Below are 15,167 nucleotides of genomic sequence, written 5' to 3'. Positions count from 1 at the left end.
TTTCCTTCGGGGACATCCGATAAAATTGGAACCATAAGTTTTTTTGATCCTCTAGAGTCTGCTGTTTTTAGTTTACGCTAAACCCCAACAGTTTACAGAGGTTATTATCTTAATGAATGTGAGTAATCTTGACTCAGCATGTTTGGTGAAACAAAAAACACTAATTTTGATGTTTTAAGCTCCTCAATATTTGAATATTACATTTAAGATGTTTGATTGCATGAGATAAATTGCAAATTACTGACTCATTATTTGAATATTACAGTTATGACTTATTAATTAGCCATAACTGTCAATTGAAATGCTTATTTTATGAATTGAGATACTAGAGGTTGTATCGATTTGCATGTATGAGTAATTGATAGAGAAATTGAGCTGTGATAGCATTGGATTGGGTGAGATTGAATTTCAGGTTTATCGATCTTATCCGCTATAGCTTTGGATTGCATTGATTTACATTGAGATTGAGATTTAGGTTTATCGATCTAATTGGTTGCTTATATTGCATGCATGAGTAACTGGTAGAGAAATTGAACTGTATGATGAATTTGTATGGATTGTATCGGTTTACAGTGAGTTTATGATGCATGCACAGTTTGGTTATTATGCAGTGGTGTTAGTGGATTTATATTGTCTTCACTCTAGGGACCGCGTGTTGATTTGAGAAGTTAAGAGGGTGCGATTAACCATCACAGAGAATTGATGTTACAACTCTCAGGATATATATATATATCTTTGAGATTATTCATGGGTTTGCTAATGTTTGGATTTGGTTATTTGTTGTCTGGAATGTTAACTTTTTGGTTTAACGTTTCTGTTTTTAATATGTAGGCCTTACATATGCGATGTTTACACACGGTGGTATTGTATTAGCTTGCGCTGATAGTTCAGCTGGTCTTTATATCAAACCAACAACGGGTCAAATAGTCAGAAGAAGCCTCCCCCCCCCCCCCCCCCATAATTACATAATTTCGTTGCTATTTCATTCAATTAATAAGCGAATGAACATGAACACATGTTTCTTTGGTTCATTTATGTTTGTGAATGTTCATTTACATTCTTTCATTTATGCTAGTTTATTTATGTTTAGTTTTGAATGAAACTTTAATGAACAATATACATTTGGATGTTATCCAGAAAGTCAAAAGAAACAAAGTTTAAAGATGTTCAAAGTCAACTGTTATAAAGAGAGTAAAAAGGATACAAAGTTGTAATGAATATTCAAGCAATTAATTTACCAAGATGATAAAAACCAATTTAAGTTGAAGAGGCAGTCAACACGTTAAAGAAAATGTCGAAAACATTTTGGGAGCTTCTATTAATCTCCTTTGATTCTTGATCTTGTCATGGATCTAAACCTACATGTAACCAATGTTATAGCAAGGGGTTCGTACCTGCCGGTTGAACCGGTAATATCGGCTTTCACACCCGTGGTGAATACAAAAGTTTTAGTCAGTAGGTGTCAAAAAAAGTTAACCTAGAATGAACAAAGTCAAACTATAATGGGGTGTTTCAAAGCAACATGGGTTGGGTTAAGAATAATTATATTACATAAACTACGTTTCGATATGTAAGCAACAAATTTAATTAAACACAATAAACAAAATACATGATACAATTGACTTCTACATGATTTTATGTTTTGTAAACGGTCAATTACAGCTTCATTTGTAAGACATGCCAGCGCCTCATTCATTATTTCATGCTTTAGAAACCTAGAATCCAAATCATTACTCCCCAAATGACAACAAAAATCCACTACCTTTTGAATTTTAAGAAAAGCGTAAACAATCAAATTATAAACAAAATCAACAAAATCAAAATAAATAAACAATTGATGACGTTTCTAGTTGTCTACCACTCCTGTATAACTAGCAGACTCTAAATTTCCAACGGATGAAATGATTAGACAATTAAGCAATTTGATGAAATAATGAAATAATTAGACAATTAAGCAATCTGGGCTTAATTGTTATTTTCCAATACAAAATTAAACTTAAGATTAGAAAATTGTGCTCAAATTGGGCACTAAAAAAATATGAATGGGGCACTAGGGTATTAGGGTCTAATATATTAAAAGTTTAAAAAGAAACTATAGATTTGAGAGGGTGCATACGCACTCCCTGCTCAAACACTTAATTCGCCATGTAATTCACATAGCAGACCGGTGTTCAACCCGGGCTCTGAAGCTCCCTGGTTCAACCATTATACCTTTTGTTAGTCCAATTCAAGAATTGTTAGATACCGGTTTTTAAAAGATCGCATGTAACACACAATAAACATTCACATCACCATCAATAATACATTTTAAAAATGAATTAAAGCCTAAAAATGTCATAGGCAATGGCACCAGGCACCTAAAAAGAATAATTCAAAATATTTACTTTACATTGTTCATCAACGCTAGCAGAGTTTAGGGACTCGAGCTCTCCAAATACGTTTCCCTACAAATAGTGAATAATTAATTAAAGACCGAAAATTTAAACTTTTTCAAAATTTTTAATAGAAACCAGAAAAGAAAAAAAGGTTATATTATTCACCTTTAATATTTGATTTGAATTATTCATCCTCGTCACTAGGGACCCAGTCTCCATACACATCATCATCATCATCATCATCATCATCATCATCAAACACACATCCCTGCATAAATAGAAAACAGTAAAAACAAAATATTGAATCACAATTACATTAACAGGAACCGAATCACATCTACTTACCTCTTGTTTCTTTGTCATTATGAAGGAGTTGATGTCTTCCCCTACATGAAAGAACTCAATACCTGTCTCTACTAGTTTTAGCTCAGGAGCAACTACACACCCCTCAGTGAAAATCCTTATTTCTGGGCATTCTTTAATTACCAACATATTCAATGAAGGCAATGTAAAATTATCCTTCCCTAAGCATACTCCCTTGAGTAATATGAAGTCTTGTTAGGTGTGGAAACTCCAATCTTGTCCACTGATTGCTCTTCCATATATACTTGAGTCTTGGTAGATTCATTAACTCCATGTCTCTTAGCTTTGGAACTATCACTACAGTTTGTGACTCGTTATTTGCCACTTCCGATGTTACTTCAAATACCTCCTCAACATCCCTACAGTATTTTACAATAACCTCTTCTAGATTTTGCAAATGTAGCAACTCATTGGATGGAACTATCTTTTTAAAATTGACTGATTTCAAAGATATTTGAACCAAATTATGGTAGGACCAGGGTGCCCCTTGTGCAATAGCAGGGGCCAAGCTTGAACTTGAGGCTGGAGTCTAAAGAGATGAAAGAAAAGGACAAAACAACACATATGTTAGAGAAAACAACATTCTTTTTATCAAACAACTGAACAGATTGGACATATGAGATCTAGGGCTGGAAAAAGCCATCCATATGGTTTTTTGGGTCAAGTAATTTGAAAAGTGAAATGGATCATTCAAGAAGGTCAATTGGGTTGAAAATATTTATAAGTGGCTTTCGTTTATGAATCTAAATGGGCCAACACAAGGTTCATCCTATTTTATTTCAAAACAAAACTCAATATTTTTCAATTAAAATTGTGGTACGTGCAACGCATATCCCGACGCGTTTTGCGCCAAAACCGAATAAACTGAAACGAATCCAAAAAAACAGAATAAATTGAAACAAAACAAACACATCAAAATAAACGGAACCGAACCAAAATGAAACCAATAAAAGACCAAAACGAAACAAAAAAAAAAACCAAAAAAGAACAAAAAAACCAAAAAATGACCAAAACAAAACAAAAAAGCAGAAAAAGTCAAAAGCAAACCGAAACAAAAACAACCAAAACAAAACAAAAAAGAAACGAAAACGAAACCCAAAAAATGACCAAAAACGAAAAAATTTGGAAGACTCCAAACCAAAAGGCGAAACAAAAATCGGAAAACTCAAAAACCGAAAGAACGACCAAAAATGAAACAAAAGAAACTGAAAAAATCTCAACCGAACAGAAAGCAACCAAAACGAAAGAAAAAAACTGAAACCAAAAACGAAAAAACGACCAAAACGTAACAAAAAACCAAAACCGAAAAAACGACCAAAACAAAACAAAAAAAATGAAACCGAAATTGAAAAAACCGAAGAAAACGAAACAAAAAAAAACTGAAAATGCAAAAACCGAAACGGAACCGAAAAACCGATCAAAACAAAATAAAAACTAAAAAATGTCGAACCAAACCGACCACAACGAAATAAAAAAACGAAAACGAAACAGAAAAACTATAATTCCTAGAGAGGCCATCACACTGGTGGAAATTCCTAGAATATTCAGGTTGTTAAGTGAAGCTTTAGTTGCAAGCCTTCTCTGAATTAAGAAAGATAATAACTTGGCTGAATACTATCTTTGTAGCTTACACTGGGCTTAAATTAATATGGTAGAGGTTCAAACCTATTTCGGGTCAAGAAACCTGAGTTTTATGCTGGTATTTTGGATTTTTCATACTCGGGAATTTTGGTCTTTTCAAACTAATCAAAATGAATGGTATACAGGAAAGTCAACGGAAAAGTCAAAGTAAAACTTCCTGGTGTAGTTGACGCATGAATACTAAGGAATATTGGTTGTTTGGTGATCAGGGGTATTTTTGGTATTTTGTTATGTCTTTGAAGCATAAAGTCAACCATTCATATGATAGTCAACTCAGAAAGTCAAAAAGATCTAAATTCTATCATGTTCTGGTCAAGATGGATTGCTAGCAGATTAAGTCAAACTCAGATTCAGCAAAGTCAACAAAATCATAAACTGTTTAATGATTGTTGGTTAATCTTAAAATGTCAAAGCTGCTTCAACTGCCAAAGTCAAATGGTTTGGATCAGAGCTGTCTTCTGTTCTCTTGCTGTTGTTATCAGCAATCCATTGATAAAGTTAACTAATATGTGAAGGTAGTTAAAGATTACAAGAGGTTATGTGCAGGGTTAACTGTAACTGGGATAAGACTCATGAACTTGTTTAAACCGCTATTTTAGAAAAAAACCACCCGACCAAAAATTTTGAAACTGGCTGGAGATCAGAAATTTTTGCTGGACCATGAATTTATACTTTGGGCATCCATTTATTATGTTGGAGGCCTAATTTTGATAAGTTGTGCGGTCTTTGTTATGTGTACTTAGATTGTTGTATTTTAGGAGATGTCATGGTGCTGAGCCCGACCTTCGATTCTTGTATAGTAGTTGGGCTAGCACGGTAGTAGTTTGGGGGCATTCCTAATTAGCTAAGATGCCTTGGTTAGTATATAGTTTGCCAAGGCCTCGGCTTTTTTTAACCAAAAAAACCCTATAAATAGTCAAAACCGAACAAAACGAAACAACCGTTACGAAACCGAAAACACCGACCAAAACTGAAAAAGGACGAAATCAAACCAAAACGAAACAAAAAAAACTAAAACCAAACTGAAAAGGGATAAAAAAAAATAACCAAGACGAAACAAAATACAGAAAACCTGAAAAAAGTCAAATCCGAAACGAAGCCGAAACCGAAAAACCGACGAAAAAATAACAAAAAAACTGAAAAAATGTCGAAATTGAAACGAAACAAAAAAACCAAAACAAAACCGAAAAAACCAACCAGAATAAAACAAAGGTTTTCCATGTAAAATTAACACATCTTGGGCTCAACTCATCCTAAACTTTTCTTTAAATGATCCATCTTGACCCAAACTAGAGGTGACCCGAAGAAAATACTCGGAACCAGTTTTTGTTATACCCGAAACCGACCCTACCTGTAGTGTATGAATAGGGTATGCATTTTGAGCTCAATACCCGTACCCAAAACCTTACCCAAATTATACCCGATACCATTTTTGAATACCCGTACATGAATTTTCATAGTATATTTTTATGTTCACTTCACAACTTTTACATTTAAGTTTTTTTTAAGTGCATATTATAAGGTACTAATTTGCACTTGAGTGAATTCATGGTTTTTGTAATATTTAATTGTTTTTAAAAATTACAAAGCAAATTTAATTTTAAACGAATTTAAATATATATAAAAAATTAAAATTTCAAAACCGGGTAATGATACTTGGTCATACCTAAGCACATACCCGACTATATCGGAACCCGATTTCTCTCAATACTCGATTTTCCAATACCCGATCATACAGAACCCGGTTCCATACCCGAAACTGGGTATTGGAAAAAACCTGATTTGTGCACCTCTAACCCAAACCCATTTTGACAAACTCACCCGAACCCATCCAATCCATCCATATTGCCACTTCTAATGAGATCCATAAAAAAACTTTTTATAGTGTTAAAATCACAAAATGATATGGTTAAGAAATTTTAATTGACACGGGAGATAAAAAAAAAGGAAAGAAAAAGAAAGTATAAAAACACACCTGATGAAAGTTAAGGCCACATTCAGGATTATATTTGCCTAGCCTTGTGTGTATGTACTTGAGATTTGGAGCTGTTGACTCACCATATGTGAACACCATCATTTGGGTGCAATTCTCCATCTTGACGTAATCTAATGATGGCCACTCGAAGTCAACATTCCTCCCCAAGAAAAGGAAAGAAAAAGAAAGTATAAAAACACACCTGATGAAAGTTAAGGCCACATTCAGGATTATATTTGCCTAGCCTTGTGTGTATATACTTGAGATTTGGAGCTGTTGACTCACCATATGTGAACACCTTCATTTGGGTGCAATCCTCCATATAGACATAATCTAATGATGGCCACTCGAAGTCAACATTCCTCCCCAAGAAGAAACCTTCAAGCTTTGGCAAACCACTCAGTGTAATTGATTTTAAACGAGGCAAGACAACCTTAGACGATAATGATTTCTCTCCATTTTCTTCCCTCACAATCACTTTCAATGACTTGCAATTATATATGCCCAACACTTTGAGGTTCTTAAGGCTTTCAAGTGTGGAAAATGTGAAAACATATTCCAATTGGTCACACCTACTAATGGACAGTCCCTCCAAGTTGGTTAGGTCATGACGCGTAGTAATATTGTTGGGTCTTGGCAATGGGAGGCTTCCTTGGTCAAAGTTACTGCTAGTGCAATCATTAATGTTGTTGATTGCTTCACTTCCAAACACCCCCACCAATGATCTGCAGCGACATATATCTAGCACTTGAACGTTATGCATTTGTGTTGCTGCATAAGATGGAGTCACACCCGACTGCAGTAAATAAAAAGTCAATGTTAAAATATTCGTACAATAATTTAACAAATGCATATCATTCGATCACCAACGTCTTTCATTTTTACTTGGAATACAATAATTTAATGTAAATATTTTTCAGTAATTGTAGTTTCATCACTTCAACTGAACGAGTGTCCACAATCTTATACTTACTGGTTTGTAACACCCCGAAACAATTTACAAGCCTTTTTATTTACAAACTTAAATCCCAAATAAGAAAATGATCCAATTATTACATGTGTTTACGTTTAAAAACCAAGATTTAGTCTTATGGATTTTGAGTTGAAAGCAGGTCTGGTTGAAGTTGGTGTTCTGTTTTCGTACAGCTGCATTATCGATTCATCCGGCAACACTTCATCTTCATGTGACGACGGTGATTACAAGGTCAGCCAATGAATATGACAGCAACAGAATATGACGACGTTGGCGACAGCAACAGAATATAACGAGTTTTCGACAGTAACAAAAAACAGGTAGAAAACATACCTTAAATTGATCATGAATGACATCGGTTGTCCTCTTGGCAAGAACACCACCAAGATGCTTCAGATTATCTAGGCCACTGAGATATATATCATCAAGACATGGGAACAAAGTGTAGGCAGATGCATTCAGTACCGCATCTTCTATATCATCAACTTCACTCAAAACAATTTCTTCCATTCCTTGACAGTCTCTTATGTCGAGTCTCTTTAGGCTGGATAGAAGTTTGGCCATGAGAGGTGAAAACAAGTACTTAATGTTGTTGCATTTGTACAAGTATATAGTTGTGAGGTTTTGGAATGAGGATTGTGGTTGGTGTTTGTGAAGTATAAACAATTCATTCCAGTTGTTGCACTTCCACACATGACTTAACGTGTCCATTTCGTGTAATTCTAATTCTTGAAGATATGGAAGTAATGGTTGTTGTTGTTGAGTTGTTACCGGTTCTCTATTAATACTTGGACATTCCATCTCAAACATCACCTCTACTCCTTTAAGTCCACCCAATCTAATCTTACGGAGGTCATGGAAAGCGTGTGTGAGGTGATAGGATGGGTATTCAACTACAGACATATTATCCTCATCTTTTGCCATATCTGTAATCTCCGTATCCTAGCAACAGTTTGTGAAATTAGTAATAAACAAACAAATATATTTATATATATAGGGGAGGGTTAAAATAAAAACAAGTAGTTTCATAAGAATGATAGGAATAAATCATAAAAATGACATTAACATACAAATAAAAACACAAAAATAAAAAAAGTAAAAAAAAAACAAAATTCTTATTTATCATCCCGATTTCATACAAAAAAACACGAAAAAAAATATTCTCGCTTTAGCTAAATTATACATATATGTATAATATGTATGTATATGTACACATGTTTTTTTTATACACACATGTATAATTTAAGACAAATGATACATTACGTAACTAGAGATTAAATGAAATTATACACATGTGTATAGGCATAATATGAATTAATTTTGTTTATGAAAACCGAAATGAAATATAAGAATTTTGGTTTTGTTTTTACTTTTTTAAAATTTTCATTTTTTTTTGTTTTATAATTTTTTAAATATTTTTTTAGAGATTATTTTAGTGATCCAAAATAGTTCTCAATTTGCAAAGGGTTTTATTGAGATCTTTACCCCAACTAAATAAATCTAGTACTAATTTCATATTTCTTTCTTTTTATACATACCTTTGCATCATTGTTATCAAACATAATATCGATCTCCATAATTGATCCAGCATCAAAGTTGACTGTCGTAGGTGCGAATACATTCCTAAACTTCTTACAGCTTCTAATTGTTACAGTTTCAACGGCTTTAAAGTAACAAATAAGGTCCCCCGAGTAATTTTCGTCATTTATCCTCCACACCTCTGTCAGCTTGTCTAGGTTCTCACAACATATCCTTCTTAAGCTGCTGGTGTTTCTATGTTGCTCTGTTTTACCCAAATCTATGTTAAATAACACTTCAATGCTACAACATCTTTTCACTTCAATCATTTCTAAATGACTCAGTAATCTCATTGGATTCCTTGGAAAAAGGTTCACAAGACAATCACAACCAACCACTTTAATCTCTCTTAACATGGAAACATTATCTTCTTCGCCACTAGTAATATCATCAGCCCATAACTTCTTCAACTCCTTCAAATCATCAATTGTCAGCTTCGACAACTTTGGAAACATAACCTGCATCATAGGTTATAACTAAATGAAACATACATTGTTGTGTACGTAAACAACAAAATTATTTTTTAACGCTTTTTCAATCAATAAAAAAGTTGAAAATATAATGTTAGGAAATACAAGTTATCCAGTATTAAGGTGAATATAAATGTGATTACCTCTTTGTTGAATAATGGTTGCATGTCAGAAATATCATACTCATGAATGATGCTTGTAAAATCAGGAAGCTCATAAAGGCTCAACTTCACCAATTCTGGTAGCTCCATTACTTTCACATGACTATCAGACAAACTTACAAGTGATTTTAAAGCAGGACATGAGGAAACTGTAAGGCTCTCAAGTAGCTTCAAACCATTTGCCACGGGAATTGTGAACAGGTGTGTTAACTCTTGACAATTGTAAACATGGAGGACTTTTAACCGGGAAAATGTGGAATTTTGAGAAGCAGACATTATATCTTCAACATATATCATGTCTTTCACACTTAAATGAAGCTTCCCTGTTTTAGAAAACAGCACATTAATTTTGCAATCCAAGATATCGCTTCTGTTAGTCGTAAGATCTAATGTATTCTTGAAGGAATATTTGTCCTCATATTTAGTTTCCACATTCAGTGAACAACCAATTGATATCCTAAATCTTTGGAGTTTTTCAAATGACATATTTTTCGGCTGAAGAATATTCTCAAAGAATTCAAACTCTAATGCAATAAGTTTCTCTGAAAGCACCTTTAACTCGTCACAGTTGGGGTCAGTGAACCTAATAGGTTTCTCTTCAGAAGCTCTCATATAAAGCTCTTCAAGATTTTTTAAGTTTTCTAAGACACCATCATCAATACAAAGGTTAACACATCCGGTCAAATCAAGTAACTTCAACCTTTTCAACTTCCCTATTGCAGACGTTAGTTTTCGGATGTTACAGCGTGCAATGCTTAGTACCTCCAAGTTAAGAAGTTCTCCAAGAAAAGAGATATTGTTATCCACCAGTAAGCATGAATCAAGGAATAATGTTCGAAGGCTGATAGAGCATTGAAGTGAAGCTAGAAACAATGGATTCTGCATTTTGTCATATGCTATGACTTTAAGCTTTTCCATTCGCTCATGAAAACCATCAGGTAATTCGAGTAGCCTATCCCCATTCATTATTTTTAAAAGCAAAACATTTGGGTAATAAAATTCTTCAGGAAACTCAGGCATACCTTTGCATGTTAGTAAAATTCTTTCACAAGACAACCATGTATCTTGTGTAGGCCATTCGGACTTGTCACCATGGTTAACAATTGAAGCTTGCTTGAATTTTGAAATATTGCCCAAAACAAAAGCACGCGCAAGATCATGCATTTTCACACATCCTATGATAGAACTTTCTGTCAACAAATTTGCGCGTATGAGGTTACGAACAGACGTGTTGGTTCGTTTTCTTGCTTCGTCTAAACTATCTGCTCTCATAAATAACTGCAAACCCCATCCATACCTCACTAACTCCTCGAGAGAAATATCAAAGTCATCTTGAAATAAGCCACAAAGAACAAAAATTGCTTTATCGTCATCCTTTTTGAGATACTTGTAGCTTATATGAAAAACTGAATAAGCAACACCATCAAGGTTATCAATATCTTTAAGGTTATGGCGTTTTAAATCCTCCCATGCAAGATCCCATGCATCCTTTTCTTCATTTTTAAGAGCCTCTGCAATGGTTTTTATGGCGATAGGCAACCCACCACACTTCTTTAAAATATTTTCTCCTATCTTGCGAAGCTCACCGTCTGCATCCGAAAGTCCTACAGTTTTCCAGAAAAAGGAGTTTGCTTCTGCTTCTTCTATACCAACCATTTTGAAAACTTCTGCCTTACTTTCAACATTCATCTTAGTGAGAACCCTTTCATTTCGTGACGTGACAAGCAACTTGAAGCCTTTCGGAAAATGACTTGTGAGTCCAATGTCTTTGAGTTTGATCGCCTCCCAAACATCATCTAGTATAATCAAAATCTTTTCGCCAATTTTTGACATCCCCTCAAACCTGTTCCCAAGACGAACAGCCCTTTCCTCTATGTTATCTTCCTTTAGAGGTTCACCCACATGTTTTGCAATATCTTCTTGAGTAGCAATTGGGTCATATTTTGTCCCAATAGTCTTCCTCACAACCCATTTAAACATTCCCCTCTTCTTCACAGCCTTCTCTATATCTTCCATCATTGTGGTCTTGCCGACACCTCCCATCCCCCAGAGACCCACCATTTGGGTCTCATTATCCGCTTCAAGTAATTCCAGTACACCATTGAATAACAATTTTCTGGACGGGAAGATGTTTTGGGCAATATCGTGATCATAAGCAGTTTTAGAGGTGGATGGCCCTGGAGGACTAATTACCCGACCAAGAGGTCTTTGTATATCGGTCCACTTGATTTCCCTTTGTTGCTCAAGCAGGTTATTTATCTTTTCCAAAATACTGAATGATCTTTTTCCTGCTTTGTATCTAGTCTTGAGATTCAAGCATCCATTTCCACCATTTGGAATAGTTCCCGCCTCTTTTATTACACTTTCCACTCGTTCCAACCATCCACGTACACGATCGGGTATAAGGCGATCATTTCTCAAAGCATCATTCTTGTGCTCTTCAACCTCATGTTTTGTTTCGTTCAAGTTTTGCAACCTTTCATTCATGTTTGTGACGTGTTTTGTTGAGGAGAAGAAGAAGCCCAGGTGCTTCTTAACAGGTACCATCAAAGATTCAACAATGGGATTAATAATTGGAGTTACGAATTCCATATTCCTGTAGTAGGCAAACAATAAAGTAATCATTAATAAAACAGAATGCGATTTGATATGCCTATTTTGACAGGATGTATATATTAATTTGTACAAAGTTACACTATACATATAAAGTTAAATATGTGTGCTTATATATTTTAGATTTCTGCCAGTTAAATTAAAAATATTTAAAAAAGAATGTAGAAAGTAAAACGAAATTTAAAAATATATATATTTTTTATTTTTAGTGTATTGATTTCTAGTCACTATGGATGGCAATGGACCGGGTTCGGAACAATTAATACACATCCCTAAAGAAAATTTAATTTTACATATAATGAATGTAATGAAATGAAGCATTTGTACGTCTTGTTAAGAAAATAGAAACTAAAATTTTTCGGGTAAATTGTTTGGGTAACCGGGGTTATCTAGTCTCATGCGCGCAAAAAAATTTAGATCTAATCTCATACCCGGTCTAATACCGGTCGGGTTTCGAGTTTACCCATCACGATCTGGTTTTATTTTTTCTATTCCTGCTGGCTGCTCCTTTTACCAATTTAAAATCATAAAACCACCCTGCTTATGTAATTAAAACAACACTATTGTCTCATAATCTCAAGATCTTTGTAATGGAAGCTAGCAGGTATCAAAAGATAATAATCTAAAAGATAATAAAAAATAGTAATATTACCTTGCTTTTTCTTCTTTGGTGTTCAAGAGAAATGCAAACAAGCAGAGAAAAGCAAAGCAGAAAGTAGCAGTGGCAAAGAGTCAAAAGTGATACAAGAAGTTAATGCTTGTCATGTTTTAGGCCATTCAAATCTTATCCACTAAATCAGTGTTTTCAAGCCCGGATCGTATATCAATTGACCGGTCCAGAAAATCGGATCCGAACCGGACATTGAACTGGATGACGGTCACAAAAAATATAAATATAATTATATATTAACTTTTATACATATAGAATTATTTCATTATCTAGGATTACTCGTCGTGCCGAACCTAACCAATTCACTTGCTTAGCTTGTTTTCCTCTTTCTCGTGTGCGCACATGAATAACCCCACTTTATTTTTATTTTTATTACTTTTGTGGTGTAGCATGCATGCCTACAAACAAGTTATGTTATTTGCATTTATTATATTTTTACAAAGCAATTCAAGTATATGTCCTTGCGTGTTTAGTTCTTACATTGTGATGATTTCGCGTTTACTTGCTACGTATTTACGGTTTTGTATGGTGGTGGATACTCATACGCATATGCATACTGATACAGATGCACACAGTGTTGTTGGTGTGCCAATTTGGTGGCAATTGGACTGGGGTGGTTTTTATGACAACTTCACACATGTTAGTGTTTGATGAGGATGGTGTTGTGGTTGTGGTTGTGGTTGTTGTGTTAGGCTAAGTTTAAATAATATACAACAACAACAAGCGTACCCAGTAAATCCCACAAATAGAAAAAGCTATTGGTAGGGTCTGGGAAGGGTGTGATATAGGCAGGCCTTACCTCTATCCATGAGGATAGAGGCTGCTTCCAAAAAGACCCTCGGCTTCAAAGCATGCAACATATAAACACACAAGTACCAATAACAAACTTATAGTGACAAAGTGGCACAATCATGATAATAATAATAATAATAATAATAATAATAATAATAATAATAATGTTATTTTTGAATATAAAATAATTAAATATTCAAATAGTTAAAGACATTGTAACATCCATATTACGAGATTACAATAAAAGAGAATTTATTGTTGCGTGTGTGTCGTTAAGTTAGTCGTGTGTTTAGTGTTTGGATAATATTTGGACTTGGAAGTGTGAGTGGGTTGTGGGGCTCATAACCCCCTATATAAACCCAACCCCTCCACCCTTTCACCATTTTCTTTCTCTCCACACACTTTCACACACATCATAGAACACACATACTCTCTCAAGACCCGAATCCGAATCCGGGTTAAAGTAAGGAAGATCTTGGTGCTCAAAGTGTCTTCAAATAACAAGAATCACGTCCAGATCCTCGAGTCATCTCGGGTCTGAACCGAACCCGAAGCAAAAGGTAGGTTTCAGTTTAAATGGTTAAGTTTTTAGTCGGTTTCGACATGTAAATTGATATAATGATAGATCGGACTGTGAAATGTAAGAAAAACATAAACTTGGTGAGTTATAACCTCACGAGTATGTTATAGGACAAAAAGGTGATGTTCGGACCTTATAAAACACGGGTATACAAAGTTGATACAACCCAAAACCCATAAAAAGGGTAAAATCGGGTCCTAAGGAAGAGTCACGGAGTAAAATAGCTTTAAAATGGCAAAAAAAGATAGATGTAAAAAAATAGGTTTTTTACATTAGAAGAGAAATTCTTCCATGAGAAGAAGAGAAATTCTTCCATAAGAAATTCTTCCATGCGAAATTCCATGACCCCCGTTAGTTGAGGGTTTCATTAGCATAGATATAAGAGACACTAGTAACAGATAATTGACACGTGTAATGTATTGTACAGTTAGCCGTGCACAGCTAAGGAAGGGCATTACCATCAACGGCGAGAGAAACCGACTCCAGGTGAGTTCTAGCCCCTTATCTGTTATGTTTTCGGGGCTGTGTGCATACTCATATGTGGTAGATAATACACTTACTTGATTGGTGAGCGTAAGATACGTGTATGATTGTGTATTGAATGTATCGTTACATAATGATTGTATGAACGATTATGTATATATATTTATAACTAGAAGATATGTAAAGTATGCACGTATAATAAAGGTAAGGTTATTCGAGACAGAAGGGACCAGACCCTTATAATATCTGTGATGATAGGGACCAGACCCTCATAATATCTGTGATGTTAGGGACTAGACCCTCATAATATCTGTGATGTTAGGGACCAGACCCTTATATATCTGTGATGTTAGGGACCAGACCCTTATAATATATGTAATGTTTAAGATAGAATAGCTTATGGTATACCATAGGGTTATATGAAAGAAAGTATGTAAGAATGCATGCATGTATGTAAAATATGTATGAAAGAAGAAATAACAGGTAAGGTATG

At 34.6% G+C, this 15,167-nt stretch overlaps 1 protein-coding gene across 1 annotated transcript; it reads right to left on the bottom strand.

Annotated features, from left to right (window-relative positions):
- Positions 1-2,559: 2,559 nt before the first annotated feature.
- LOC143583141 (disease resistance protein At4g27190-like) lies at positions 2,560-12,854 on the bottom strand. The gene is made up of 9 exons (XM_077065533.1): positions 12,802-12,854; positions 9,519-12,132; positions 8,866-9,363; positions 7,661-8,269; positions 6,615-7,150; positions 6,355-6,514; positions 2,910-3,267; positions 2,721-2,851; positions 2,560-2,643 (listed from the first exon to the last, which is right to left on the bottom strand). The coding sequence occupies exons 2-9, from the start codon at positions 12,126-12,128 to the stop codon at positions 2,560-2,562; spliced, it is 4,986 nt and encodes a 1,661-aa protein (XP_076921648.1). The 5' UTR covers positions 12,129-12,132; positions 12,802-12,854.
- Positions 12,855-15,167: the final 2,313 nt, after the last annotated feature.

This window comes from Bidens hawaiensis, unplaced genomic scaffold, assembly GCF_021521415.1.
Source record: "Bidens hawaiensis isolate Kalapana, Puna unplaced genomic scaffold, B.hawaiensis_p1.1 tig00032146_1, whole genome shotgun sequence".
Lineage (NCBI taxonomy): Eukaryota > Viridiplantae > Streptophyta > Magnoliopsida > Asterales > Asteraceae > Bidens > Bidens hawaiensis.
The sequence above is the reverse complement of the archived record's forward strand: the minus strand, read 5'-3'. Positions and strand labels throughout refer to the sequence as shown.